This window comes from Lissotriton helveticus, chromosome 2_1 (genome assembly GCF_964261635.1).
Source record: "Lissotriton helveticus chromosome 2_1, aLisHel1.1, whole genome shotgun sequence".
NCBI classification, from domain to species: Eukaryota; Metazoa; Chordata; class Amphibia; order Caudata; family Salamandridae; genus Lissotriton; species Lissotriton helveticus.
The window spans coordinates 2,030,240,662-2,030,266,722 of NC_136059.1; the positions used below are offsets into that span (position 1 = coordinate 2,030,240,662).

The window sequence follows — 26,061 nt, forward strand, 5'->3', positions numbered from 1 at the left end:
AAGGACTCTCTTCTTTTGTAAACCGAATCATCCCGCCGAAATCGCTCTGCTGAGCATTTTTTCTGGTGGTACTCCTTCTTTTTGTTAATTTAGATACCTAACCCAGGGGACCAGGAGTACTCTTCCGTCCACTAAGGTGGATTAAATCCCTACACTCTCTCCTTTGTTCATACTATAGGGATACAGTTCTGCTCACCTAATAGATATTTAACCTGGGGAGTGGGACCCTACATCGCCTCCTCATTGATCGGGGACTGGGTGGTTTATCTTGGCAGAGATGCCTTAGAACTGGCCATGTGGTCTGAGGTGGGATCGGAGTGGGGAGGGGGGACTGATAAGAGATTCATATTAACTCATCAGCTGTGGTCCTGGGCAGTCAGGGGTCAACTTGGCTATTGTGTTCTTGTTCTCTGCCACAGCAACCCACTCAGCCAGCTTCTTTCAGTCCACGAGTAGGAAGCTGACGTCTATGGCTATGGCATCTACTTTGGCCTCAAAAGCAGCTCATGTTGAGCTTGTGGCCTCTAATATGGTATTGAATGTGTCTGTGACTAATGGTGTTGAGACAAATTTGTGCTGCAGGTGGGAGGAGGTTACAGGAGCTGAAACCAGGCAAGGGACTCACTCCAGAGGATTGTATTGGTGTTGTTGCTTGAGTGGTGCACACCTGCTTGCCAAACTCAAGGACTTTATGAGATGAGCAGTCCTGATCGTACACCCCAGTTGGAGGTGGCCCCCTGATAAGATAAGAGGCATTTATAGAGCTCATGGCTACCCCAGACGGAGGTGTTCCGGCGCTAAATCCAGATTACCATAGAGGAAAGAGGCGAGAGAGCTACGGGAGGTTAAAGAGCCAGGTTTTTAGTGCTTTCCTAATTGCCAGTCCAGACTCTATCAGCCGAAGGTGGGTAGGCAAGGAGCTCCAGAATGATGCAGTTCGCACAGAGAAAGCATGGCTGCCCATCCCATCCGGGCCTATCGGGAGGCATCAGCGATTTAAGACTGGAGTTCTGTGGATGGTAGAGGGGTGCCGTGAATAGCATAAAGTTGCAGAAATAGGAATTTTCTGATTCTTCCTTGCAATCTATTTGGGCCTTAAGTCAGTGGGGTAATTGTGAGGCCATTTGTCTCCTCCTGTTCGACTCTATTCGACAAGTAGGGCACTTGGATGCAATGGAGTTGTAGCGGGGACAGCGGTGACGTGGGCCCCCTAGTTATGGGCTACTTTCAAGGGGAAACAGCCACTACAACGTGGCCGTTTCCACAAATTCCCTAACCACGCATGCTTTACAACGCATGCGTGGTTACCACGGTTAATCTTTACCACGCATTCCTTTACTACGAGATATGTAGTAAAGGAATGTGAGTTAACCCCTTGGCGGCGGCGGTAATTGCGCTGCGGCGCTGGGGGTGAGGGGGTGCCGTGCGGCGCCTCCATGCTGGTGGCGGAACCACTCCATCACCAGCCACGGACGCGATGTGCTTGTGACAGAGTGGTTCCGTCATGGCCCTGCCCGCTTAATAGAACGTGCCACGCAGGCGCAAAATTGATGCCACGCAGGTGCGGCGGCCGGGCCGTGATGGAACCACACCGTCACCAGCACAGCGCCTCCGTGGCTGGTTACGGAGTGGTTCCGTCACCAGCACGCAAAGGGTTAAAGGTCGAAATAAAAAAGGGGGGTTTGGGGGATCTCCCCCCTCCCCAAAAAAAACTAATGGGGTTTAAAAAAAAAGGAAAAGTCTTACCTGAAAAATTATCTTCAGTGGCTGTTGTCCTTAATAAGAGCCTCCCTAACGACGTAATTGTAAATGTAATGTAAATGTATTGCGACTTATATAGCGCACGTATCACCCGAAGGTATCAAGGCGCTTGCTTAGGGAACCCGTCCTGGTATTCCCCTGTGAGATACCCCGGCAGGGTATCCACAAGGTGAAAGCCAGGCATCCCGCCACGAGGGGCCGTAGTGGAGATTAAGCAAGCTATTGCCCAGAGTCGCAGAGTGTGACCCCGTGAGTCGAGTAGGCACCGGAGCGAGAATTGTCGAGTCAGTGGAATTTTTGAGCCCGAGACCCGCCGAGGCGGGGAATCGAACCCTGGTCCACGGCCGATCTCAGCTTCCAGGTCTGCCGCCTCTAACCACTGAGCCACGCTTCTCCAATTACGTACGTGCATCTATGTACTGCAGTGTCAAAAAAATAGAAAAAGGACCGATTGAAACAGTGTAAGAGGAAAGAGAATTACGGACAAAAACTGTGAGTATATTTTTTTAAAATAACAATTTATTAGGTTAGGATATATTAAAAAATGTTTATAGATATTAACTAAATAATCAGCCCAGCAGTCGGTTTAACATGAAAATGCCATTATCATGCATAGTTATACAACGAAAATCGCTGTAAAGTTAAGCGTGGTAAAGGCATTTTCGTGGTAAACCATATGCGTGGTAATGGCATTCCCATTGTAACACATGCGTAGAAAAGGCATGTGTTGCAAGGGAATGCGTTATAACATCATACAACCACTTTCAAGAGTCTCAGGGGGGTGGTGGGTGATTGCCTGAGAATAGTCCCAAATGTTATGCTGGTGGTGATGCGAAATGCTCCGACCCAGAGTGGTTGATTAGAGCTCACAGCCAGTGTAGCTGAGCTCCTCAGCCAGGTTTGAGTTATTAAAGTTATTAAGCCATTCCAGTTCCCAGGGGAGGAGCGTGGCTTGAAGAGGTACGGAGCAAAGTGGCGGGCTGGGTAGGGAGGAAAAGTCACCCGACCTCGTAAAACACCAATTCCTCGCCACCACTTGTTGCTCCTTGTATATATCCCCCCTTTTTGTAAATATTACCTGTTCTTCACCTCACGAGCACTCGAGCACCAACCCTCGCTTCCGTCGTGTGTTGTCACGTAGTGCACTGGAGCTGTAGCTTTTCCTAAACCCCCCCCCGCCCCCTGGTCCCTGGTTTAGGAACCAGAACATAGGACGAGTGTCCTGATTTCTTTTCCTTATTTTCTTTTATTTTGGGTTGTGGCTTTCGTCCCGGACCAACCGACCCTGGGAACCAGCTGTCAGAAAGAGACACAGAGCTCGGTATACGCTTCCCTGAGGCTTCCACCCCCAGAAACAAGACGGATTCTGCAAACTTCGCACACGAAAGACTGACCAGTAGACAGAGAAGGGTATTGGGAAAAATAAAACCCTCGTTAAAACGATCTGGTTTACCTTCTGTTCTTGATACCCCACCACACACACTCACTAGTTTTATGTTAATTGTAGCTTCTATAGAGCATAAACACCTAAAGGTCTCTTAGCGCTTGTATAGAAAGCTTAGGTACCTTCTACCATCCCAGAAGCGCACCAAACACATTTATTGGATTATAGCCAGGGCTAAACAGATAAGTCTTAAGACACTTCCTGAAAGGGAGGAGGGCGGGTTCCTTACGGAGGTTCTCTGGTAATTCATTCCAGAGTTGGGAAATTTAGACAGAAAAAGCTCTGCCACCTTTTGATGCCATTTTGGCTCATGAGGGGGCCAAGAGACCCGCCGTGGACAATCACAATTTGCGTCCCAGTGCATATTTAATATTTCAACAATATTTTATCTATTCTTTCATTTTCCCCTCTATCAAAATATTCTGATTGATGATATGTCCATTCTTTCTTTTAAGACCTGGTAGCATCTGTAGGAGCCAGTATCTCTAAGGGTTGGACTATTTTCTGTCATGTCATCCCAAAATTTAAGAAGAAGCAAGCAGCACCCAATTTTTCATTCAGAATGTGTATCTTCAGATTAGAGTTTTTTTACCTACAAAAATCTGACTAATCACCAAATATTTTTTTCCCAGGAAGATACGCTCAGGGTCTGCAGTGGCTATAATGATAGTTCAAAAAGTTCCATACTCAGGGTGACTTTCTTCAGACAACAGAATTAGGCCCCATGCCAGTGATGTGAAGTCCAACTTCCTCCTGGTCCTCATGGGGTTGATAAAGAGATGATAGTGGTACAGCGTAGGTGTTTGGGGAATAATTCAGCCTGTCCTTTAAGATAATGACAGGCAAAGAAGCATCTTCATTACCAAGATGACATTTGCCAACCAGATCCATCATCAGCTATGCCTTGTGAAGACCTGCCTTCGATCAGGTTGACTTCTCCTGGCAGGCACAGTTACACTCTTCCTACAGGTAAGCTCTCCTTCTCCCCGCAATGTACAACCAAAAGGTCTCTTTGTAGACTTCCCAGATTTAGAACCAGTTTAGAGAAACAATAGCAGCCATAAAGAGACTCAACTCTTGATTGTGTTGTCTTCTTCCTGCACGGGTGTTGAGGTCTTTTTGGAGTCCAGAAACCAATAATGAATCACATACTGGTTGAGAGACTGCATACTTATACCCCTCTAGTAGCCAAAGCAGGAGCCAAAATACAGCCAGAGGAGCTACAGCATTTTAAATTTGTAGCCATCCTTCAGTTCCCCGTCAGATCCCAGATGAGATGTGAATTCAACTTAAATATGGCTGAGTATCTGCTCCTGTTGCCATGGGAGATGGCAACCACGCATGACTATGGGCAGATGAAGTCTACCATGACCAAAGAGATGGGCTGGTTTATGCTCCTTAAGTGCAAGGTGCAAGAAAGAAGGGCAGCAAAGGAATACATGTATACATATAGTGTACATGATTTACATAGCCAGCCCTCACAAAGATAAACATAATTTGCCACATACTAATGGAGTCCAAAAGGAGCACACAATTCACCAAGTCATCTGGAACCACACATCTGTCATCCAGAGACATACATGCTCTTCGTTCATGTTGCAAACACAATGAAGGCAAGATCCTAAATTATAGGGACTGTCTCCACCTTTTACTGGGGATTACTGGTAGGCAGCCTTCCCTCAAGGTTTCAAGAAAAAAGGCAAGTGGCCCTGGACACCAAATCAACTGCTGTCACCGCCAGTCAATGCCTATAATGGTTTTAGGGTGCAGTAGCATTCCTCACTCAAAAAAGGGGTGCACTGTGGGTGTCACAGCTCTTACTCCACTGAGTGTTCACAATATAGAGAGCCCTAGCCTATACTCACCAGTTGTAAGCTTCACTTTAAAAAAGCTGTATGGCATCAATGTAGTATCACAAGCAAGCTCACAAACAGGGCTTCTGTTAAGAGTAAGGGCTCAATTTAGAGTTTGGCGGAAGGATTACTCCATCACAAATGTGACCGATATCCTGTCCACTGTATTACAAATGTATTATATCCTATGGAACTTGTAATATGGCGGACGGAATATCTGTCACGTTTGTGACGGTGTAACCCATTCGCTGAACTTTAAAACAGACCCTAAGAAATTATACTACCAGAGAGCCTGGTGTATTTTTTTATTTTTATTATTTATTTATTTAATTAATTACTTTTCAGATTTTCTCTTGGGAGTTACACAACTGACAAAAATGGAAGCCTGCAACTATTATGTATTTAAAATGCTGTAATGAAGAATATAGTGCACGCAGTCTCTGTGGTATGCTGTGTATTTAATGCAAAATCAACATCTGCAAGTTAGCCTGCTGGTTACTGCACTGAGGGTCTAATTTAGAGTTTGGTGTACATAGTTTACTCCATCAGGATGTCAGAGGACAATACCTCTACCACCACAAAGGATAACCGCCAGCCAAATTTACAGTTGTCCGCTAGCCCAGCAGACAGCTCCCTACATTAACATTGACCTATAACATGCTAGTTCCTGTTAATGTAGGAAAAGCCTGATGAATGGTATAATCAGCTATGACGGCCGTCCATCAAACTTTTACAACGTTTTTTGTCTATCAGAAACAAACTCCCAGAGAGGAAGTTTATTTTTGTAAAACAAAACATCTAATGACACCCCCTCATTACTGTTTTTTCTGTCCCTTACCACCAGGTTTTTCCTGGCGGTGAGGGTCAGAAAAAAATGACTAGACGCCATCCATTCTAATTACAGCGGAGAGTGTAAAATCCTTCTTTTGATGGCCCATACTTCAGGCCACTGGGAGAATTATTCCACCAACTAATTCTTTCTTAACACAGGGGAAATTCCAAAACTGCATGCTGCTCCAAGTACAATCTCACCGATAACCTTTTGCAAAGGAAATATGAATTCTTCAACCCTACTAGTTACTCCTCTATTTATGAAGTTTGAATGATGTCAATTTTCTTGAGACTATTGTTGAGGCATACAACCATTCTCTAAATTTAGATCACTGTTCATTACTATTATTTACATTTTGTATATAGTATAAAATACCACTGATGACATCAATGCATTTTACATTGTTTCAATGCTGGTTATGAAACAGTGTTCTATACATACTGCATTGTCTATGGGAACCTGTTCATGTCAAAATTACAACTCTACAAATATGACACCTCTTAAAATGACTAGCACATAGCAAAAACATTATAACAGACCAGAATCAATATAATTGTGAAGAGTGGTGTCACTACACAAAACCAAGCATTAATACTGTTCCACCCAGCTTGTAATAAGTCTGTCTCTGTCTTTGTGCGCCAAACTCTTTATACTTCATATCCTTGTACCATAGGCTCCTCATATCACATGACCATGCATGGCATTGTAAAGGGTTTATTCTATAGGGTGTGCCCAGCTGGGCATCAAGATAGCCACATAATGCTGTAACTCAAGCCCCACTCTTAGCTAACTGGGAGATTTGGCGGAGAGAGAAGCAACCAGGTGTAGGTCCTGCTCCCCAGTCAGCGGCTGGTAGTGGACACACCTGTATTGTTAGGGAGGTGATTTGTGTTGTACTGGATTATGGTAAGGCCCTGGTGTGAAGGGCTGAAATGTGCTGCTTGTCAACAAAACTGACTCTATATCTCAGTGCTTGGATCAAATAACATAACATGTATTTGTAAAGCACACATTCACCCAAGGGCATCTTGGCACTGAATAATGGATACCTATTGTTACCTATCTCAGTGGCACTTTTTTATCCACCGTAAATGGATGAAAGGATGAGTGGACACCCTGGGATTTGAACCAGTGACCATGAGGTTGAACATACAGTATACGCATTAGTTCACTAAGGGCTAGATGTAGGTAATCTGAAAATAAAGATTCTAAAATACCAAATTTTACCGATTCGGTATTTCAGAATCGGTATTTGGGATGTAGATAATAATTCGGTAAAAAATACCGAATTGGTAAGATTCGGTATATATCGAATCGGTATGCCATTCATTCCTATGGGCCTCCAGGCCCATAGGAATGAATGTCAATTACTGAATCGGTAAATACCGATTCGGTAAATACCGAAAAAGTCAAGGGTGGCAGGGTGTCACTTTGACACCCTGTTGCACCCCTGATTAGTGCTTGTGTGCCATGTGGCACACATACATGCCCTAAGGGCATGTATGTCTGTCACATGGCACAGGTGTAAATGCAAATATTTGCATTTACATAGGAATTCGTTATTTACCACCAACTAATAGTTGGTGGTAAATAACGAATCCTTAAAGCCCTGTAGCACTGTTTACAGTGCTACCTACATTTCAAAATACAGATTCAGTAATTTTACCGATTCTGTAAATTTACTGATTCGGTAAAATTACCGAATCTGTATTTTTTAATGTCCTACATCTCAGTATCCAAATACCAGTCCGTAACGGCTGAAAATCGGTATTTTCGGCCGTGACCGACCGGTATTTGGATACCTACATCTGGCCCCTAGCCACCATACCCTGCTGAATGCCTGGACAGGCAAGGTAACCAACTAGATGAAGCCAAGCAAAACATCTCTGACCTGGAAAACACCTATAGATCATCAAGTGATATTCTCACCCTGCTGGAGAAATAAATGGCTTCTGCCAAGACTAAAGTGGAAGACTTAGAAGCAGAGACCAAACACAATAACATCTGCAGCATGGGAATTGCAAATCTACCTCCTTCAATAGAGGTGAGATAATTATTGAGACACTTTTCATTAAGATATATGGCAGAGAGTTATTTTCATGGAGCTTTGAAGTGGAGAGGGTCTCATTGGTCCCTTACTGCAAGGCCACGGCAGAGAGCTCCTGCCTGCCTCATTATACCTAAATTTCTCAACTACAGGGGCCTTGTCCATGGTTTTTTTGTTGGCAAGGGAACGTAGCAACATTGAACATCAGTATGCCTGACTCTCCTACAGTTTTTACCAAAACCTGTTCAATCAATCAATAGATACTTTATTCGGTTAAATAAAAACCACAAAAGTACATCACATGAATAAATACAAAGATAAAAAGTACATTTCATCATAAATATATATCTTCAATATTTAGGTACTATAAAGAGATTCAATTTAAAAAGGCCATTGTACATTTTCAGCTACTCAAAGTTTTTTACTACTTCTCAGAGCACCCACCAAAATGCTTACCACATTAAAGCACATTTTAGGGGACTGTAACATTTGAAGGCACATCAGGGCTGGTTTTACCTGCCCAAATCCCTTCCCTCTGAGCAACGGTAAAATATAACATTGTCTTAAGGTCTGGTAATGATCATAAAAAAGTGCACTGTATCTTGGACCGAGAAGTTATCACATGAGCATGGCCCTTGGTCTTCCACGTTATGCTGCCCCTGGGGTACTACTAAAAGCAAGTGCAAAAGATTAAATCTAAAACGAGTTAAAAGAAAGTGGTGATGGGGTGATATAACTGTAATTAAGTAGGGTTCCATAAAAACATCTGGTTTTAGGAGTATGTGGGCCCGAGCTGTAAGTTTTAAAACTTCTCTTTCTTCTCTATCTGCTTTAACTCTTGTCATAAATTGCTTTTTAATCCAGGACTGATCCTGACACCCTAGTTTTTCCAGCCACACTTTAATATAGCGCAGCCACGGGATGGAATTATCTTTATCCAGGGAAATACAATCTTTTATGATAGCCTAGTTCAGCCCTATCTCAATACTTGAACAAATTGTGAACCACTGAGCTAGGGGTGAAAGAGCTGTATATACTCCAACCCCAGTTCTTCACAAACCCATAAAATTGGCGACTGATTGTGGGATTAACAGTAATCTTCTGATAAAATAATTTTCAGCTCTCTGTATCTCACCACAATCCTTATATCCCCATACACCACTTCCATAACTAGCACAGGATAGAAATTTAGCTTGGTAAACTTTATTCATGGCTTGTATGGGTTTAGCACCCAACCGTTTCGCAAATACAAATGCTCCATATCTGTTCAAAAGGCTAGACAGGCCTTTCTTGCAAACTGCGGGTATAAAATATGCCCTGATGTACCCTACAAAGCATAATGGGACAGCGGAGGGTCACACCTTGTTCTTCAACAAACGAGAAGGTGCTTGCAAATTCTGCATAAAATTGACTGCCTCAAGATCTGTACCGCTCTGCGCAGAACCAGACTGGAGTTCCCAGCAACTACTAAGTGACGTGGAATGAATAACTGTGGTTTAGATTATGAAACACAAGTACGTACGAAGCTATGCATCAGAACTGGTATGATATTGGATGTTTAGTTGATATGGTTAGCTAGTTTCTATGATTCTTTTGTCCTTTTTTGAACTCTACTACAATGAGTGGTGCCTGAAGGTGAGATAGCTACGTACCCTAACAACTGCTACACATTTTTGTTGTTGGCTTTTACTTCACTATTTCTCTGGACTGTGATAATCTATTGGAGCGAGATTTCGTGGGTGGTGGTGTATGCCCCGATCTGCATTGCACTCAGAGTTATGTACCTAAGCAACTGGGATACACCACCGCAGTTGGGGGTAGTATTCTGGGTGGGTGGGGGATGCCAGTTGCATGTTTCTTAATGTTTTCCTTTTTAGGTCTCACCTGGCGTTGCAGCGCAAAGCGCTCCACGCTGGGCGAGAGATTGCGTAGGAGAGTAGATTTGAGAAGGGTACTTGAAGTCCCACCCCTCATTTTCATTGGCTGGTGTCAGTGTTTATGCTAAATGGTGGCCTGCCATTGGAAATGAGGGGTTTTGGTTGACGCCCTATTGCCTCCGATCCGGAATGGGTCGCCTGCTTTGCTGCTGTCGCAAAGCACTTTCTTATCTTTATGGGGCCATGTGTTTCTAATTAACGTGGAGGAGCGCACTGCCCCTGACCTCTCAAAGAAAAAAATCTTGGTTTTGTCAAAAAAAAATTCCTTTGAGAGAACGCTAATTAGAAACACGTGGCCCCATAAAGATAAGAGATCGATGCTTGTTGTAATTGAACACTGGCTGTTCCTACTTGAAGACAGCTTTCCCTTCTTCTCCGGCCACTTCCTTTCCTCATAAACCACCACGGACTTTCTAATGGAAATTCCTCTGAGATGTGTCAATAGTGCAAGCTGTTGTTTACTCTCAGCCTTGCAAACATTACAAATTCCGAGAAACAAAGGACATCCCTTGTTAGGATGCGCTTGGGATCTCAGACTGTCTTCCCTATATACTCCGCACAATGCTTGCATTATCATATACCATCCGCGGGTCTCGTTCGCTCCAAGAGCTGCCACTCTTTTCCCACGCTGCCCTGTGTTTGTAGTCCATCTCTGGGTCACACTTCATCATTCCACAACCCTGGACATCACCACACGGACTGCACCACTTCCGTGGCCCCAGACTGCAGTCTGTATACCCTATGTTAAATGAGAAAGACATATCTTTGAATCTGTTAGACAGAAGGACCAAAGCAGCAGACCTGGTCATGCACAACGATTCATTTGTTTCCCAATTAATGGTGGTGCAAACACTTCTAACATCCGCTGCCGTAGGATGCGTGATTTACAAGAATATTGAGACAGAAAAAGAAGGTGCACTCTTAGAAAAATCAGTGTCAGGAGTTGCTTTTTTGTATAAATTCTTCTTTATTTTGAATTTCTTTCAAACATCATAGGCACAGCCAACGCGTTTCGTTCCACTCTTTGCCTTTTGGAACTTCGTCAGGGCAATAAATAATAAACTTGAGACTTCAAAGAAGTAAAGTTCGAAGTGCCACACAGTTCCACATATTACGCTGTGCAGGCCGGACGTGCGTTCTCATAAATAAGGATAGCATATATCAGCCTGTAGGTCCTGGAGTAATCTTGTGTTTCACGCAGAGAGATTAAGAACCCGTTTTCAAATTGTGCCAGCCTCTATTCGTATTACAAACGTCGAGGTTCCCCGGAATGAAATCACAGACCAAGTGCTTGTGAGCAGTACCGGAAACTTAAAGTACGTGCCGAACCTATGATAGGGTATCGGCTCTCAGACCCTCGGCGTGTGCGGCGTTCAGCCGAGGGTCTGAGAGCCGATATCCTATCATAGGTTCGGCACGTTGTACTTTAAGTTTCCGGTACTGCTCACAAGCACTTGGTCTGTGATTTCATTCCGGGGAACCTCGACGTTTGTAATACGAATAGAGGCTGGCACAATTTGAAAACGGGTTCTTAATCTCTCTGCGTGAAACACAAGATTACTCCAGGACCTACAGGCTGATATACGCTATCCTTATTTATGAGAACGCACGTCCGGCCTGCACAGCGTAATATGTGGAACTGTGTGGCACTTCGAACTTTACTTCTTTGAAGTCTCAAGTTTATTATTTATTGCCCTGACGAAGTTCCAAAAGGCAAAGAGTGGAACGAAACGCGTTGGCTGTGCCTATGATGTTTGAAAGAAATTCAAAATAAAGAAGAATTTATACAAAAAAGCAACTCCTGGCACTGATTTTTCTAAGAGTGCACCTTCTTTTTCTGTCTCAATATCTTTGAATCTATCCAGCAGGTTCCTCGGGTTTGACTGTGTTTTCAAACAGGTCTCCCAGTGTGTGATAAAGGCGTGCCTCTCAGCAGCCCTCACCCCACCCCGTATCTCGATAGAGTATTCTGAGAGTGTTTTAAGGCAGCGCTGTGTACAGATTGACGACCTGTCCTGCAGCAGCCTGGCCGTGGGCAGCCATGACTGTCCTTTCACCCCACAGGCTGCACGATGCTCTAATACCCTCTCCGCACGCTCCATGTAGACAGATGCACGTGGCACGCACATACTTGAAAGAGTGCAGCTGCAGCGTGATTCACTTCAGTGCAGAACCTCTCCTGCTGCAACAATGTATTTGTGTATACATCGTTTGAGCAGCAGGACACTCACTAGGGAGTTGTCTCGGTGCAATTCGAGATTACCTTTTAGCTGTTTCAGTGTTAGCCGAGGGTGCTTTCTTCTACTTTCCACTCTTCTGAAGACATAATTCACGCGATCACAGACCTGTGCAGTGCAGCTTGTCTTTCAGACTTGGCAAACACAAACTGCTTGTGCTCCAGAGGTGTAGCTATCAAACAGTACAGAAGGTGCAGTGGCACCGGAGCCATTCGTTTAAGGGGTCCAACGCACCCCGCCTGTAGCTATTTTTTACTGCCAATATCAAACCAAGAGATGGGGAGCCAATTTCCCCTGTTTGTATCACGGCACATGGCACCCTTCTATGCCACTCTTCTGCTTATGGAGTTGTGTTGTGATACTGTACCAGACAGAAATTAGCACACACTGGGTTCATTAACTGTGGTTAACCTGTGGAGGAGTACATTGATGTATTGTACGCGCATAATGGTTACATTTTAACTTGTGAAAGATGGCCACTGGTTTAAACAAGCATTAAAAATGCAATAGGTCTTGCCTTTCGTTAGGTTAAAGCCATTCCTTTGCTAAATAATACCATTAGCAAAGCAAATGGCTTTAACCTAATCAAAGGCGCAACCTATTGCATTTTCAATGCTTGTTTTGTTTGCTAAGCTGATGGGTGCAGTGCTGCATTGGGACTTACAACCTGTTGGTATTTTATCATCTTGTGTACTCAGATTGCAAACCCATTGTTACTAATTGGGGTGAGGGGGTGGGGGTGGTGACTGCCCATAACAATAAAATGGTGACCTGGTACATTAGAGGTCTTAATAGTTTGAAAAAAGAAAGGGTGGTACTTGCAGCTTTCTCATGCCTTTGAAACAAGATGGTGCCCATTCCGTTATTTTGCTTCATACAGCTCTTATGCGAGGGGTATATCTGTTCTTATACCTAAATCTGTTGCTCCCTACCTTGACTGTGTATACGCTGACCCTGATGGGGTGATTGCAGTCAATGGTATTTTTTTTTGATTGGCCCTCTGATATTCTTAATGTTTATGTTTTTAACAGTGAGTCTCCCCACTTTTTTGTGGATTTAGCTTGAATATATATAATTTGGCAACAATATGAGTTACAATACTTTATCTGTGGTGGTGACCTTAATATTGTTTTAGATGCGGCTCTGGATAAGACTGTTGTTATCTCCTTAGACCAGTGATACTCAAAGTACGGCCCAGGGGCCGCATGCGGCCTTCCTGACCTTTACATGCAGCCCCCTGGGTAGCAGCAGCACAGGGCTGCCGTTTACTCCACTCAGCACTAACATGAAAAAAAAAGTTAAATATACAGCAAACACCTATTTAAAGGTTAATTGCAGTTAGAGAAATGAAGTAGCTAGGTCCTTAACATTTTATGATAACCTTAATTTTTTAAGACAGCCACTAGACATACTTGCTTTGCTTCCCCTACACCCACTTTACACTCCCCGCTGGCATCAGTGCGGCCCTCGGTCACACCATAGACCAAACTTTGCGGCGCCTGGGAAAATGTTTGTGAGTACCCATGCCTTAGACTATGCTAGAGAGGTGAGTCTCCTAAAGGAGGTACTGGGGGAATAAGCACTCATCTAGCGCCAGTATATGCCATCATAGATACGTGGAGACACCTAATTGTCCCTAAGCAAGTATTCTTCTTTTATTCCTCAGTACATGATAGCTTTTCTCATACTGACTACTGGTTCGTAAATACTGACCGTTTACAGTATGGGACGGATGTTCTGTATTTACCGCAGAGATTATCACATTGCTCTCCAGTAACATTGGAGTTCCAACTCCCTGTTGCACTGCCACACTAGGTTAGATGGAGGTTTTCCTCTATGGCCCTCTATGATTGAATGCTCTGTGATGAGATGGGGGCACTGATTAAAGAGTACTTTGAAAACAACCAAGGCACTGTTGTTCTTCAATCCAAGCTATGGAACACATTTAAAGTTTGGGTTAGGGGGATGGCCAGCTCCAAACAAGCAGGGATATCTGACAGCAAATAACCAAATAATTTCGAGCTAGAGTTAACACCCACCCATTTTTACCAGGCTTTTTACGCAGGATGATAGTTGTGCCACAACAAGAGAGAAGATTGTAAAATAATTTGTTGATTACTATGCCACTTTATATATTTCTAAGGGCCGTACTATCCCTGAAACCTTCTCTGACTATTTAGTTGAAGCTGCATTGGCATGGGTGTACAATGAAATAAGAGATCCCTTCTTACCCCACATCTCAGTTGGGTGGGTCATCAGTGCGATAGAAAGCTTTCTAGGTGATAGATACCCCTGTTTAGATGGTCTGACTGCTGAGGTTTATAAGCAATATAAGCAGACTTTAGACCCACGCCTGCTTGAAGTATATATGGAAGCGTTGGAGAGGTGGCAACTACCCTTAACCTCCAGAGAAGCTATAATCACGTTAACTGCTAAAGACTAGTAAGGGCCCCTCCAAATGTCATTTGTAAAGGCCCTTGTTGTTATGGAACTTGGTCAATAAGATCTTGGCCAAGGTCACTGTAACAAGATTTGCCCTATATATGGATAACCTAGTGCTCCCGGAGAAGACTGGTTAATAAAAGGTAGAGTTACTTCTAATAATGTTTGTACTTTATTTGCCTTAATGCAACGAATGCATTCAGAAGTCATGGCAGTGTCATCCTTTCTAGATGCAGAAAAGGCCTTTGGTTTGCTTGAATGGTTGGATTTGTACTCTGTACTCGCGCATATGGGGCTAGGTACATATCTGCTAAAATTTGCGAGCCTATTGTATACCCTCACCAGGGGTAAGGTGAAAGTGAATAATAATCTATTCTGTTGGTTCCAAAGCGACTGGGGCACAGTAGGTATGTCCACTCAACCCTTTCGTATTTGCTCTGGCTGTTAGACCGCTCGCCTGTAAAATCTGGCAGCACCAATCTCATAGGGGGATTGCCCTCCCAGACAAAAGAATAATAATTTCCTTACATGAGGATAGCATCTTGCTTTTTTTATTAAAGATCCTGGACACAACCTTCTACCTTTATTGAGGAAAATAGCGCGCTATGAAGAAGTGTCTGGACCTTCAATTACCACCCCTGGAGTTTCCAAAAAAATGGAAAGAGAACTCCATTAAATACTTAGGTACCACACTATTTCATGACTAAGACATTCTGAATCATGAACATTATGGCCTGATCTTAGATAAACTGGAAACCTATGTGAAACCGTGGATTAAACTGACACTTTCAATGGCATGCCATAATAAAAATGGTAATATTGCCTCAATCCCTTTACTATTCACAAATATGCCAATCCCACTCAACATTCATTTCTTCAAGGCCATGAAGGCTATGCTGGCTAAATTGGTTTGCATTGCCCCTGAAGTGGGGGTGGGGGGACTTTGAGGTCCTAGACCTCTACATGTATTATTTAACAGCACAAGCACATTATGTGGTACACTGGTGCAATCATGGGTCCCAACTGCCACATTTCCTGATCAAAAAAGACCAGGTAGTGGAGGGTTGTTTGTTGACAGCATTATGCATTAAGCACCCCAAGCCCTCACTTGAAATCACACAGTGTATTGTACATGTTGGGTCTGGTGGACTCTGATGTGCAGGGCTGGCCATGACATGTTATATTTCCATGCTACGACTCTGCTGTGGAACCTTCTGCTTCCTCCTACACTTTCACCCTTTGTTGTAGCGACACTTCCCAGTAAAAGGCCTACTGCAACTAGGACATCTGTGCCAGGGGAGGAAGTCTTAACACTAGATGCATTCAAACTGGTGACTATGACCAGTCCGTTGACATCTTTTCATACTTTAGGCTTGAGCACCCCACTAGGGATGCATTCCCAACCTTTCATCCTCGGCCGCCTGAATATACCCACAGACATACGTCTAACATCAGACATTAACAGAAGGTTGGGTGTCCTAGGTTTATGGCAGTTGTGCTTCAGCCATGGCTGCTCTGTATCTCCAGTTAAATAGCACTAGGAAAGGGAATTAGAATCAGCATTTGAAGACAAGGTATGCTCCTACTTTTGGCCAACAGCAGGGTAGCAGTGACCTGGCTGAAAGACACACCACCCAAAACAGAAGCTTGGCTGCAGAATGCAGCTTACTGTATTGAATCTGCCAAATGCTATGCAATGCAACAACTGCTGAAATGCAGGCCTAACGATATATGGGGGTTATTTGAGGAGATATTTGAAAAAGCAATTGGATTCAAGTGTGTAGGCATCTGATGGAACAGCCTCAGTCCTGATTACTGTAACGAAGCCAGGACAAACATGTTGGAAATGATAATGCCACTGCATGTGACAGGCTGATAGGATGTTTGTCTTACAGCTTTGATAGTGATTATAAAAGTCATCTCTCTCTTGAAATGACTACACCAATGTATTTCCTCTTGCGCAAACCAATGCAGTGTTCAGGGTTGTATTAATAGTGTAGATACACAAACAAAGTTACTATGCCATGTATGTCAATGCCCAGATGTGTGCTGCTTTGTTTGTCTGCAGTTATTGATTAAAATTTAAATAAACATGAAAAAGATTTATTCTCTTTTAAAAGCTTGTTATATTAATTTCACTTCATTCCATATCCATTTTAGTGTATGTAATAACAATTTCAATATGTCACATTTATTTCATTGCATATCATCATCATTTCAATTTATGCCACATGTTTTCACACAGGAGTCATATTTATTTCAATATATACCTTATTCATTTCCTTGTTGCCAAATTTATCTCAGCGGGTTCCTATTATCTTCCAGGATTTTCTTTCTCATTTTGACATGGGTTATAGTAATTTCTTCTGGTTCTATAGTCCTGCCAACATGTGTCAGATGCATTTCAACCCTAGTCATATCCATTTAAAAACATGCCATATTCATTTCAACAAATTTTGTATTAATTTTAGCGTAGGTCAAATGTATTTTAGGGCATGTCAAATTCTATTCCTATTACTTTCAATGGATGCCATATTCATTTCAATGTGTCATATTCATACCAGCATAAGCCATATTTATTTTAGTGCAAGCCATGTTTCTTTGAGGGGGGTCATTTCCATTTCAATACATATCATAATTGATTGAATGTATGTCATATTCATTTCAGTGTGGGTCATTTTCATTTTAATGCATGTGATATTCAAGCATAGATCCTTTTGATTTTAGCAAAAGTCATATTTATTTTAGCATTTCATATAATATCAATACATCTCATATTTGTTTCAACACATGCTGTATTAACTTTAAGGTGTGTCATTTTCCTCTTAATGCATTCCATATTTATTTAAATGCATGTCACATTTATTTCAGCATATATCACAATCCTTTAACACTTCTCATATTCATTTGAGCTAAACCTACATTCATTTGAACTTGTTTTATATTCGTTTTAATATAGCCTATATTAATTTCAACAGGTCTTGCATAAATGTTCATGTTTTTGTGGTCATTTCAAAGTATGCTATATTCATTTCATTGTGAGTTTTATTAATTTCAGTCTGGGTCATATTCACTTCAACAACAGTCATTCATTACAAGGATTCACAGTCATATTTTTTTTACTTATATTCATTTCAAAATACCGGACATTTATTTTATTGTGTCATAATTATTTAATTCAAGGTTATTTGTATTTACATAGCGCTTACTACTCCTGACGAAGTGTTGATATATTAATTTCAGATCATCATATGCATTTCAACATCTGTCATATTCCTGTTAACGTCAGTCATTTCAGCCAATGCCATTCTCTTTTCAATTCACGTTATATTAATTTTAGTGCTTGCCATTTTCTTTTTAGTGAGGGCCATAATTATTTGAATATGGTTGACATATTTAAGGATATGTTTTATTCCTTTTCACATATGTATCATTCATAGCATTCACTAAGTTATGTATAAATTCTTCTGTGTATTTTATTAGTTTTGCGACATTATATACTGATTCTGCCATTTATCATATTGGTTTTGAAATGTATTCATTCTGGTGGGTGTTATATTCTATTTCATATGTGCTATGTATTTCAGGAGGTTTCTTATTTGTAGAGTAGCGTGCCATAGTTGGCGTAAATAATTTATTTATCCTTCCAGATTATTCAAGCCAGTTTTTTAAACTGAGTATATAGAATGATTACAGACAATGCATCATAGTTTTGCTAATTCTCCTTCGATTTGAGATATGCTTACCATGGATTTTGATACCGATGGGTCACTCTGTCTTCACTGGCCTGACGAAATTCCTTGCGCTATTGAAAGAAAAAAGCTTGTTTTCATCACAAAAATACTATGGTGTACGTATATATATATATATATATGAAACATGAAAGCAAACATAACCATACACAAAATCTCAATAGAATTTTTTTAAATGTGACGCATCCAACATATTTTTATCTGTTAAAAACTCATCACAATTTGATGATTCGTTGCACACACCTGCAATGTAAAAATACATTTATCGTTAACTAACACTGATAAGATGTAGACATGCCTATACTTTACACAGGCTCATCTAGGAATTCTGTTGACTCATTTCACTACAAAACCCATAACCCTCGAAGGAAATTGAAATTAGCATAAAAATCCAGGACTATCCTTAATTGTTTTATTTTAGACCTGTGTCTCTAATATGAATAGAGAAAAAAACTTCACAACACTATATTTTGTCTCTTCAGCTGTTTGCTGCTCACAGAAAGGTGTGATAGGATTGTCTGGTGGACTTTTCTGCTGGTGAACTACCATAGAATGTGATACCTGAAAATGAATTCATGGGATGAATGAATGAAAAATAATGTGTAAAGTACACTGTTGTCCAAAATAGGGGGTCCTGGTGCTAATGTGAAAAGTGGGGGCAAGACTAAACTAGACAAAAAATAGCCACGTTCCATTTTTTTCTGTAAGACTTTAGGAGTAGAATCGCTACAGATCATGAATGGAAGGGAGGTATCAAAATGAATGACCTTGCAAGCGTGACCTTTGGATAGAAGGACGATGTAGGAGGTTGGATGCTTTAGAGGGAAGAGTTTTCATGGGAATGTATGGAGTTATTGTCTGTTGTAAAAAGATGGAGCTAGTTTTGTACTGAGCTTCAAGCGGTAAGATTTTACCTACTTTATGACAAATGCAAAAAGAACATTTGATGGACAGAATGCAGAACAATGTTATACATTCACCCCAGTACAGAGTTCTGGGCCTAAATCCATTGTTTTTTTGCTCACTATGCCATTCCAATTTGAACTGAGCCACATACAAATCAGTCTTGACCCTGTCCCTCATGGGACCAATCCAGCCCGAACTGCCAAGCCAGGTCCTCCCTTGACTGGAAACAAGCATTCTAGGACTGGTTTCGGGGTTTCACCCCTCATCAGCCAGAATAGCTTGACTCCAGTGGCATGGGGTGCATGGGACCCACGTCCAGGATGCTTGTTTCCGGTCCAGTGAAGACATGGCTTGGCAGCTCGGTATGGACTGTTCCCATGAGGCACAAGGTCAAGACTGATTTGCATATAGCTGTGTCTGACCTGGGTGGTGAAGTGAGCTAAGGAATGATGATGGATTCAACCCAGATCTGTGACTGGGGCTGAGTGTCTGAAAAGCTTCAGCACTCCGTCCATCATCTCCTTGTGTTTGCTTTGTTCGCCCTAAGTTGGCAGGGTATACCCAGATGTGGGTCCCTTGCTCACTTTGCCACTGGATTCACGCTAGTGTTACCCCGAAACCTGTCCCAGGATGCTTGTTTCCGGTCTAGGGAAGACATGGCTTGGCAGTTCAGTCTGGACTGTTACCATGAGGGACAGGGGCAAGACTGATTTGAATATAGCTGTGCCTGAACTGGGGTGGTGAAGTCAGCCAAAGAATGATGATGGATTCAAGCCAGACCTGTGACTGGGGCTGAGTGTCTGAAAAGTTTCTGAACTCCGTCCATCATCTCCTTGTGTTTACTATATGACAACCTATTTCTTATGTTTTTCCATGTTCACATTAAATATTTAATCCTATTTCAATATCTTACCTTGTGCAGCCAATACAAGATTAGGATTTAAACTTCACCCTGAGAAAGTGTGTTTTTTCTCAAAGAAAGTTTGTCAAGGAACTTTCTTGAAATGTGTTAAGAAAGTTTCTTTGGCATCTTATAAGAAAACATGGCAGAAAGGGAAATGTTAAGAAGTATATCATTACTTTCGTAGCAGGTGGGGATGTTCTAATTTTTGACAGTTTCTATAGGGACAGTGTGGTCAGTGCACCTTTCTAAAGATATCAACTAAATGCTGTAGGTAGTGATACCATCCATAGGCCCAATTAAACAGCTCATGTACGTGACATCTCTGGCCTGGAAAGATTATGCAGCACAGTAGTTAATTTCCTACAAAAATGTTAACTTGAACCCCTGAGCCTCTTTTCTCACCTTTCCTGCCAGGAATACCATCACAACTGGGTCATTTTAAAGGAAATAAATGACTCCTGCCCAAACAGTAATTAAAAGGCTTGCTATTAGTTTGGCAGACGGTCCATTGGTTTGTCAGGACAGCAGAAGAATTAACTCTGCTGCCCTATGGAAGTCCTACCACCATATTTAGAGATCTCTGCCAGACATGTAGAACTTTTTGTACATTTAGAGAAGCCACCACCACAGCAGCTCCACTGAAGACAATGCATCTGTGCTGAGGAGTCACCATGTTTAATGAGTCAGCTCAGTCATGCTGTGTTTTGTTTTCCCAGTGTGTCGGGGACATTTTTTTGCTTTACTGTTCGGGACCTCCAGGATTATCCTGGCAGTCCTGAACAGGAAAAAAGTACTTCCTATTTCTGGTGAATAGCATGAGGTCATTAAACCAACAGCCCAATGGGTCGCTGGTCTCCACCAGTGGAACCAGCAGAGGCTCCTCCAGAGGAAGCATGACAGTTCACCAGACTTTAAATAGAGAGGACGCCTGAGACTTTGCCAGACAGGTAGAGGTACTCCATCTCGTATGTGCAGAGTACCCTGTCTGACAAGCTCTAAATAAGCCACTAAGTCACTCTTCCTACCATTCTTGACAGCAAGCCTGCTGTCCTCTAGCCGATATACCTGCTCACACTTAAAAACGACTCAGTCGTGCTCTGAAGAAGTTTAATTATATGCCGCCCACTAAAGAAGTAAAAAACACTTAACAAACTATTCACTTTTCACTTGTTCCCCCGTGGCAAAAACTACCCTGGAATGCTAGGGCCAGTATTTTGCAATGGGTGTCCCTATCTATGAAAATCCTTTCTTATGCTAGGAATTACCTTCAATACCTTCAATATAGCAGCACTAGCATATTGCCTTGGGTGTCTCCATGTGCCAGCATACCAAGACAAGCATTCTGCCATGGGTAGCACCCCCCCACACATATGCCATAAGTGCCCTCCCACATAAGCCAAGAATTACCTTTGGTATGGCAGGGAAATCAACACACACATGCATTCTATTATGTGCACTCAAATGCTCATATGTTAACTAGCTCTCACACACGAGGACACATCCACTGTCTCTCTGACATGTTTGTCTTACACGGTCGCTTACATTCTCTCAGACTCTCACACTCAGTCAGACTCACGCTTTGTCTTCAACTTTCTCACACTCTTGGTCACACACACAAATTTACCCACATACACACACTCACAAACACTGAACCACACATGCTTTCCACATTCCACCCCTCACACACGCTGTCTCTCAGATTCCCATTTTTCCAATCCACCTCTGTTCTTTTCCAAAAACACTGCTGCGGCCCATGGTATACCCGTTTTGTTCGTTCATCAGAGCTGCTGGAATTATCCTGCAGGGAAGACCAAATTATGTGGCAGGCATCAAAAGGCAAACTATGGGTGTGGTGTAATGCAGCACATTTTGGGATAGTGTTACTTCTCTATTTTGTCATTTTTTCACGTGATAACACTGCCTGAGCAAATGTTTCTCCCCATTAGTACCAGTTTAACACCCAAATACAGCAAAAAGCAACTAAAAAGTGACCAGTCAACCTTTGCAACGGGCCTTCCACTGCATGGGAAAAAGTGTTACTGTGTTTTTAGTAACTTTTGATATGTTTGAGCCAGAAACAAAAACATTGTTTAAATCTGCAAATTATGCAGCAGATGATGCGGGAAACGTTGTGGCCTGCTGTGTTTTTTTGTACAAGTGAATCTTTATTAGCATTTCTGGATTAATACTTTCCTGTTAACATCCAGTATACAATAATTCAGCTCTGGCCGATACCAGCAGTTTCTAATCAGAACATGAAACAAGTGTGTATAGGTCACAACACATAGATGCATTCTCCTTGGTATAATGCCGAAGTGCCCCGCAATACATTGCGGCCACGTGTTAATGACACTTGCTAAAACATTTACCTAATTGCTATTTTAAGGTGAAAACAAAGGTTATTGTCAATACTTGTTTTCATGCATGAGGTGAATGAAATAGTGTACTTCCATAAAATAGGTGAGCTTGGTTAATACTTGGTTTTAAACCCTCAGTCAAGTAGTAACCACATTGGAAAGGCACTGATCACTTTGTAAAAGAAAAAAAAACATCAAGGTGATTTTATATCATGATGACGCCTTTATGATCATGCTTTCTTGGCTTTTTAGCCAGCAATACTTTGCATTTTAGACAGAAAAGACAGGCAGGTCGCTCCCCACGCTGCTGCACAGCTCTGCCTGCATTGTTGTTGCCTCATCTTGTATTTTTCCCCTGTGCCTAACTTGCTTGTTTGCCCAGACTTTTTTATTCCTCTGTGCCTGTACTTGCTTTATTGCCCAGACTTGTTTTTATTCCTCTGTGCCTGTACTTGCTTTCTTGCCCAGACTTGTTTTTATTCCTCTGTGTCTGTACTTGCTTTCTTGCCCAGATTTGTTTTTATTTCTCTGTGCCTGTACTTGTTTTCTTGCCTAAACTTGATTTTCCTTCCTGTGCCAAGTTCTCCCGCGGCCCGCCCGTTTTTCCCGCCGCTGCGTCCCTGCGGCCCCGCCCCCCTGCAATCCCATTCGCCGCCCCGCTCCCGCCTCCCAGCTGCTCCTACCTCCCTCATCCCCTCCTACGGAGGCCGTCCAGCAGCCGCGCGCATCGGGCGCGCCTAAGGCAAGCCCGTCCGCGCCTGGACCGCGCCCAGCGCCAGGACCCCTGGACCCCGCGAGTGCCAGGACGCCGACACCGCTACGATGCCAGAACCCTCCACGCACTCAACACCGGACGATCACACACCTACTTCCTGTTTGCCCGAAGCGCACCCGCGGAGCTTTCACCTGCCGGAACTGCAGCTTCACAAGCATCCGCCCCACCATGCTGCCAATCAGGAATGAACCCAACCACCTCAGATGCATCCTTCTCAACACCCGCTCCGCCTGAAAACACTCCGTTGAACTCTGGGACCTACTCGACTCAACCTCCCCAGACGTCGCCTTCCTGACGGAGACCTGGTTGAACCCCGCCTCGGCACCCGACATACCCATAGCCGTCCCGGAAGGCTACAAGATCACCCGCAGGGACCGCACCAATGGAGCAGGAGGAGGAATCACCATTGTCCACAGGAACACTCTCAGAGTCTTGACCAACACGGAAGACACTCTCAGCACTGCCGAACACCTGCACTTCCAGATCCACACCGACCCCAACACCACCCTCAGAGGAACCCTCATCTACAGACCCCCCCAGACCCTGACCACAGTTCAGCGAATCCATCGCCGACTTTGTCAGCACACACGCCCTCGCCTCCACGGACTACATCCTCCTCGGGGACCTGAACTTCTACCTCGAGAACAACAACGACGCCAACTCCTCCACCCTGATCAACAACCTAGCCAACCTCGGACTCAGACAGCTCGTCACAACACCCACCCACTCCGCCGGTCACACGCTTGACCCCATCTTCTCCGCAAGCCCCCACGTCTCCTTCAACCACAGCACCAAACTCCACTGGACTGACCATCGCTGCATCCACTTCACCTTCAAGAAACCCACCACGCACCACCGCACCCAAAAGATGCCTCGCCGCTGCTGGAGCAAAGTCACCGAAGACCAGCTAACCACCACCCTCGCCCAGAGCCCACCCGCCGACCCCACCGACCCCGACACCACCGCCCGCAACCTCAGACAGTGGATCAACGACTGCGCCAACACCCTTGCCCCGATCAAGAAACCCTCCAACAGTCACACCAACAAGAAAGCCAGATGGTTCACTGAAGACCTCCGGGCCTCCAAGCAAACCTGCCGAAAGCTGGAGAAGATCTGGATCCGTGAACGAACACCGGACAGCCACGCGGCCCACAAGAATGCCACCCGCAGACACCATCACCTCATTAGATCCGCCAAAAGGGCCTTCTTCAAAGACCGCCTAGACAACAACGCGCACAACAGCAAAGAGCTCTTCAACATTGTGAAGGAACCCTCCAACCCCAGCTCCAACACCAACGACGCCCCACCCTCGCAAGACCTGTGGGACTCGCTGGCCACCGTCTTCCACCGCAAGATCGCAGAAATCCATGACAGCTTTAACGCCACGACTGCCCCGACAGCCACTGAGACCTCCGCCTCCACGAACACCATCCGCACCAACCGCCTGCTCTCCTGGACCAACATCAACAACGACGACACCATCAAGATCATGAACACCATCCATCCGGATCTCCGTCAGACCCTTGCCAACACCACATCTTCAACAAAGCCAGCACAGCAATCGCACCCCATCTCCAGAAAGTCATCAACACCTCCTTCGAGACAGCAACCTTCCCGGAGATCTGGAGAGCTGGAAACACCTTCTTCCACCGCAAGATCGCAGACATCCACGACAGCTTCAACGCCACAACTGCCCCGACAACCACTGAGACCTCCGCCTCCACGACCACCATCCGCACCAACCGCCTGCTCTCCTGGACAAACATCAACGACGACGACACAATCAAGATCATGAACACCATCCACTCCGGATCTCCGTCAGACCCATGCCAACACCACATCTTCAACATAGCCAGCACAGCAATCGCACCCCATCTCCGGGAAAGTCATCAACACCTCCTTCGAGACAGCAACCTTCCCGGAAAGCTGGAAGCACGCCGAGATCAACGCCTTACTCAAGAAACCCAAGGCGGACCCCAAGGACCTCAAGAACTTCCGGCCCATATCCCTGCTCCCGTTCCCGGCAAAGGTCATTGAGAAGACCGTCAATGAACAACTGCTCTGGTACCTCGAGAGAACAACATCCTGGACCCTTCCCAGTCCGGGCTCCGCAGCAACCACAGCACCGAGACTGCCCTCATCGCCGCCACCGATGACATCAAGTCCCTGCTGAACAACAGAGAAACGGCGGCCCTCATCCTCCTGGACCTGTCAGCTGCCTTCGACACGGTCTGCCACCACATACTACGAACACGCCTCCACAACGCTGGGATCCAAGAGAAGGCCCTGGACTAGACCACCTCCTTCCTCTCTGGCAGAACACAGAGCGTCCGCCTTCCCCCCTTCTGCTCCAAAGCCACTGAGATCATCTGCGGCATACCCCAGGGCTCATCCCTCAGCCCAACTCTGTTTAACATCTACATGGTACCGCTTGCCCTCGTCGCCCGTCGGCCCCACCTCAACATCATCTCCTACACCGATGATACCCAGCTGATCCTCTACCTCACCAAGAGAACCCCACACCTCCAAAACCAACCTTCACGAAGGAAGGAAGGCCGTCGCTGAATGGATGAGGAACAGCTGACTGAAGCTGAACTCGGACAAGACAGAGGTCCTCATCCTCGGATCCACCACTTTGGCCTGGGACTACTCCTGGTGGCCGACCGCACTGGGAACTGCCCCAACACCCACCTACCACGCACGCAACGTAGGGGTCATCCTCGACTCCACTCTCTCCATGACTGAACAGGTCAATGCCGTCTCCTCCTCCTGCTTCAACTCCCTCCGCATGCTCCGCAGGATCTACAAGTGGAT

The 26,061-nt window shown here is 44.2% G+C and overlaps 1 protein-coding gene across 1 annotated transcript in view; it reads right to left on the reverse strand.

Moving 5' to 3' along the window:
- Positions 1 to 26,061, reverse strand: part of SPMIP2 (sperm microtubule inner protein 2) — a 472,857-nt gene that overhangs the window by 226,672 nt on the left and 220,124 nt on the right. The window contains exon 3 of the mRNA XM_078677003.1: positions 18,300 to 18,358. Coding sequence (XP_078533129.1) covers positions 18,300 to 18,358 — 59 coding nt within the window. The remainder of the gene's footprint in view (positions 1 to 18,299; positions 18,359 to 26,061) is intronic.